The sequence below is a fragment of the Calonectris borealis genome, chromosome 21, assembly GCF_964195595.1.
Source record: "Calonectris borealis chromosome 21, bCalBor7.hap1.2, whole genome shotgun sequence".
Taxonomy (NCBI): Eukaryota; Metazoa; Chordata; class Aves; order Procellariiformes; family Procellariidae; genus Calonectris; species Calonectris borealis.
In genome coordinates, this window is record NC_134332.1 from 2,532,617 (window position 1) to 2,538,131 (window position 5,515).

At 43.8% G+C, this 5,515-nt stretch overlaps 1 protein-coding gene across 2 annotated transcripts in view; it reads left to right on the plus strand.

The window, feature by feature from the left end:
• DNM1 (dynamin 1) overlaps nucleotides 1–2,744 on the plus strand; it is a 70,049-nt gene extending 67,305 nt beyond the window's left edge. The window contains exon 22 of one of the 2 annotated variants that reach the window (XM_075170365.1): nucleotides 734–2,744. Coding sequence is in view for 1 of the 2 variants with exons in the window: in XM_075170363.1 (XP_075026464.1) it covers nucleotides 731–803 (73 nt within the window). In the remaining variant the exon portion in view is untranslated. Of the gene's footprint in view, nucleotides 1–730 lie in introns of both variants that reach the window. The other variant, XM_075170363.1, reaches the window with a different exon arrangement.
• Nucleotides 2,745–5,515: the final 2,771 nt, after the last annotated feature.

A 5,515-nucleotide genomic window follows, 5' to 3' on the forward strand; every position in this document is an offset into this window, starting at 1 on the left:
TTTTCTGGGGTTTTGTTTTTCCCCAGTCCCTTACAGGAAGGAGTTCCTAGTACACTTAATCCATGCAGAGGGCAAACACTTAAGCTGCTGCCCACTTACCTAGCTAAAGTACCTGCAGAAGAGCTGAAACAGAATGGAGTAGCAATGGCCAAAGTTCCTTTTATTGAAGTAAGTAGAAGCTGCATTTGCTGAGCACCAGAACTAGAGAACTGAAAGCAGCAAGCTTGCCCCTAACATCAAAGATCAGTATCATGTATTGGCATAGGGAATCTCAGGCTTGCAGTAGCCTCGAGGGCAGGGGAAGAAGGTGCTCCTCCAAACCAGCCAAGAACCTCTGACAGCAGCGTGTCTCAGAGGACCCCATCCATGCTGTGTGACTGTCATGTGCTTGATACAGGAGCTCACTGTTGTCCATGCTTCTCAACTCTCATTCCAGAGCCAGTGCACTCACTGGCAATAAATCTCTGCACTTCCAAATTTCAGAGGGAAAGCAAAACTGGCTGTTCAGCGGATTGCTTTACTGGCGATCCATGCTGTGCAGAAAGACCAGTGCGAGGCCTAATATAAACCTGTAAGTCTCCTTTGTGGAGTTGCGCTCTGGTAGTTTGTGCCTCAAGTTTTATTCTCTTGCTGGCTCAGGCGAGGTGGAGAAGCATGTGTGATTGTGACTGCGATTGCTGTGCTAACCACGGTGTGTGTTCTCTTGTTTTTGTTTTCTGCTTTTTCACAGCAGAAGGGGCCCTGCCTCACCTACTCGACCTACCATAATCCGACCGGCTGAACCGTCCCTCTTAGATTTATAACTCGAGGCTGTAGACAGCTGGCGACGAATGCCGTGCTGACGGCTTCCCCATTCCACCCTCCCTTCCACAGCCACAGTCACTCCCCTCATCCATCCCACATCTCTGCCTCCCACCACCCCTTCCTGGTGTGTCGTAAACACTAGCATAGTGATCGAGCTCTTCGTCTTCACTCATGCGTCCTGTATTGCTTTGTGAGCGTAGAGTAGCCTTCATTCAGTGGCATGGATCCCTGAAGTACACAGGCTCCTTGGAGAGATCAGCCGCAGGGACATCCTTAAGTCCACGTGGTGGCTGTCCGTCCAGTTATTCCGTCTGCCTGGTCTAGCGCGGATAAGTGTCCTGCCTGCATCAGTTAGCTGTAGCACCTAGGACTGATCTGTAGCTATTTTCTTTTCTTGTAGTTAAGAAGACAAAAGTGTGACTTAGAAGAAAAATACTGTCAAAACATGTGACACCGTTAGGAACAGATTAAATGTCCTGTGTATTAGTTTGACTTCTAAGGTGCAAAAATTCATGTTGGGAACAGTGCAATCAACCTTATATCAAAGTGAGGCAGGGAGATCAAGAAAGGGGGGAACTCAATGGATCGGCATAGTCCTGCTAGAGTGAAGTCTGAGCGCACACACCTCAGCGTGCAGGGAGCACATGGACCTGCTCACACTCAGCTCCCCAAAAAAGCTGGGGAAATCCTGCTGGTGACGCACTGGCTCCTGCCAGCAGTTATCTTGCATCATCATTTTTGGCTGACTTTCCTGAACCCAGCAGGGAGAGGGGAATAGATATGCTGCTCCCCCCTTGCAAACGGACAACCAAATGTTTTCAGGGAGTTTGCTCTGTAATGTTTTGTTGAAAATATTTCTGCTTTGAATAAGCACATCTTTCAGTGTTTTTTGGGTACCGTGGTGACTTCTTCCGTAGCCTTTTCTTGCATGTGGCTGGTACGTGTTTGGGGAAACTTGTAACCGTTGTTGATCGCAACTCATCTTCTTAAGGTTTGGTTTTTACTTTTCATGCTACATGTATTAAAAAAAAAAACAACCCTACCAAACAACAACTTGAGAATTAAAAATATATCAACCCTGTACATCTCAGATGTTGTGTCTCTACCTGAGCTAAATGAGCCACCTGTGTTGCAGGCTTTCAAGCAGGCCTGATCCAGATTTAAGTTATCTTATCTCAGTGCTATTGCTCTTAATTTCTGTGGTGGATCCTCTGTTGTTCTGATGCCAGTTCCTTTCTGTATTTTAACTACTGTTTTACTGCTTCTCCCCCCTTCTCCTTCCCTTCCCCTTTTCCTTTTTTCTTTGTTTTTCTTGTCTTTAAACTCCAGCCGGCCGGGTAAGGCCAGTCCCTCCCGCCCGGAGAGCCCAAAACCACCATTTGACATGTAGGCCTGCTCCCTCTGAGACTCTTTGCCTGCCTCTTACCTGTTCTGTCCTGGAATGGTCTGACTTGAATCTCACACATGGCTTGTTTTGTTTGTATCTTGTGACACACACATATCAGATGTGACTGTAGTGAAACTGTTTTGTTTTTTTTTCTTCCCAGCTGCTTAAAGGAGTTAAACAAGTATATTGTAGTAATGAGAAACATATCTTTACTGTTATAAATATCTATAAATATATATATAAAAGATGAAAAATCTATATATGTCCAGGTGTTTAAAGCCGTTTGTGCTTCCATGTGGATTTTAGGTAATACTTAAGTAGGGAAAGAATATCTATATACATATATATATACACACACATCCAAAAAGTTAACCAAATCCTGATGTTGAGTTTTTGAGCTGATTGTTAAATTCTCTGCTGTGTGCAGTTGGGTTATTGTATTACCCCAGACTTGTGGGTGAACTGTCTCAGTGCTGGTAGTAGCTGTGATGCAGTTTGTGATCTACCTGTCACTCTTGTTTATTGGATGAAATAAACTATAATTTCTGTATAATGAAGGTCTCCACGACTAGAATAAAACTCTCTCTCTTTCTCTTGCTCTTTCTCTGGATGATTTTCAAACTGTATTTAATTATAACCTAATTTTTTCATCCCATAGAGCTTAAAAAGCTAGACATGTGAGCAGGTGCTATCACTAATAGGGAAGGTGGAACAGATCTGCATCAACAGTGGTATCCAGGAGCTGCAGTAGTGTGAAACAGCTCGTCAGATGTGGAAGTTAACTCCCTTTCTCCATTGTAAAGGAAAGTGCACTGAGGTGCTTCAGTGACTGGACACACACGAGGTGGGAGTTTTGCACACAAAATTGCTTGGTTCCTAAACCGGTATTTTTGCCTAGGGCGTTTGTGGAACACAGCAAGCAGGTATTGAGTTGTAGTTTCTCTGTCAAGCGGTGTCTTTGGGGCCTGTGTCTGAAGTGCAGTCTAACACACATGGCCAGCTCCTACTTGGAAGTTCCTTTTAGGCTGAAGTGGGATTTCTCCCCCAGTATAAACCAGGTAAACCTGTTCCTACTATCTCCATGCCAAAACAGTGAGTACTACACGTCTCAGATCATGGTCGCTGCTTCTCACAGTGATAACCATGTTTCTCCATAATTCCTGAACTTAGCACTGTCATCCCAATGATTGCAACAGATTCCTTAAGCCCCTGTGTAAGGGGCTCCAGCACTACTTCTGCAGGAAGAAACCAAGAGCATTGGGGTTGCTGACTTACGTCGCTGTGATATTGATGCCTGTTTTAGCCCTGAGTGCTCTTGGCCACAGCTGCCTGTGGTACTCGTGGAATCTCCCCTGTACCCTAGTAAGACTTTAAGCTAAAAATCTCCGTGAAGATTTTATAGGAATAGTAGTGTGGTTGAGTTGAATAGACTAGATCTCTAGTGCTTCCTTCCTATGTGTGTTCTAGCTGTCTGTCCTGCATGTTTTTATGGGTTGTAACTTCAGCTTCTATTCAACTGAGGCAATAACTGTTGCTTGCCCTACCCTGTCCTATTTTTTTTCCTCACTGGAACTGTTCCATCTATCCCTGGTGTTATATATGGGGTTGTTCTTAAAAACATATTTTTGAAGGCAAAACTATGTATTTATTCAAGTAAATATTAGAGCCTTATTTTGCAAAACTAGAAACCTCTAATCTGCTGGTTATCAAAGGTTGAGTACATTCTGATGAGAATACCTGCTACCCTGCCCAGGCAAGATAAAATCCTGTCCACTGATCTACAACCTTGTCAAAGTGTCCTTTTCCCAGCCTAACAGCTGTTTCTTGGTGCTTATGGCCTCTAAGAAGCATTTTTCTATTTTTCCTTAAATTAGGGGTGCAGAGCTGGTTCAGTTGCTCCACTTTAAAGCTCTTGTGTGTCAGCTGAACAGTAGTTCCTGCTTGCGTGTCTGCTCTTAGTTCACTCCAAGTAAAGGTGGGGTCAGGGAAACACTCCTAAAGGGAACAGGGTGAAAAATAAATCTGATGTGAAATATTAGCCAAGAGAAATGTCAGCAGCCTGCCTACAGACCAGGGCAGGTGTTTTTAGAGTTGGGCCAGCTTTTCTTAAAGAATTCATTCTTTTCTTTTTTTTTCCTGGCCAAATTTCAAGGTGATCTGAACAGAACAAATACATCTAGTCGGTGCCCATCTGAATAAGTTTATTCAGAAAGCCAATTTGTAACAGGATTAAGTCACCTCTGCAACAGACTGCAGACTTTCTTCACTGTTCTTGTCTCCTTCACAGTATTAAAGTAGAACACCCAATAAATATTTACTCCGTTTATAATAATGCTCTGTATTAAATCACAGCCCTGCCCCCATTAGTTATGATACAGATTTACGAATAGCCGAGCAGGCAACAAACACTGCAAAAGGCTTAGTCTCTCTTCAAGGAATATACACCATTTTACAGAGATACACTATGTACACAAACCCATGCAGCCAGGAGCATGATGCCCATGTCACTTGTGTTGTGCTAATAACAGACACCACTAGTGCCATTCAAATGAAGGGAGTTCAAAAAACAGCTTCCATCTTCCTCTCCTGGGTTCACAGGAAAGCGATAATTGTTCTGTGTATACTTTTTTCAGTTGTATATGGAAAAATCAAAATGAAACACTTGAGAAAAAAACCAACTGAATCTGATTCTAGCATTAGAAGAAAAGCGCTCTCTACCATGCTGTGTAAAGCTTGACCAACTTGGACACGGAAGAAATGAATGATCTCTCTTTTTGTTGTTGACAAACCCAAAAATTGATCTGTTCAATTGACATCTGAACGATTCTGATCATTGTTCCTGTGCTTGCATCTCTCCTGACAGGTTAAGAGGGAGGTGGTGTGTGCTTCTTGAGGCGCTAGGCCAGGTTCGTGTGTTTGGATCGCACAGCTGTGACAGTCACATCCCTTAAACCTCCCCTGCGGTTTTCCTTAAAACGCCATTGCTGAAACTAACCATCCTAAGAACAGGCAGTTCTTGCCTGAAGGACAAGTTTAGTTGCAGGGTATCTACACGCGGTTCACTTCAACACTTGCACACCCAAGGGATTTGCTTTGCTGCTGCTTCAGGGGACACTCTCTTCCCACCATGTTTTGTTTTCTCCTTAGAATTAGAGCTACAGCTTCAAGGCAGTGCCAGGTGATGCCTCTACTGCTGATGTGTGTCCAAGGAACTTAAACAGGGGCCACAGGATCTTGGATTCCACCCATCTAATGCACTCCTTACCAAAATGGGAGAAGAGGAGATGTAAGTGATGGAGAACTAGCACTCCTAGAATCCAGAAA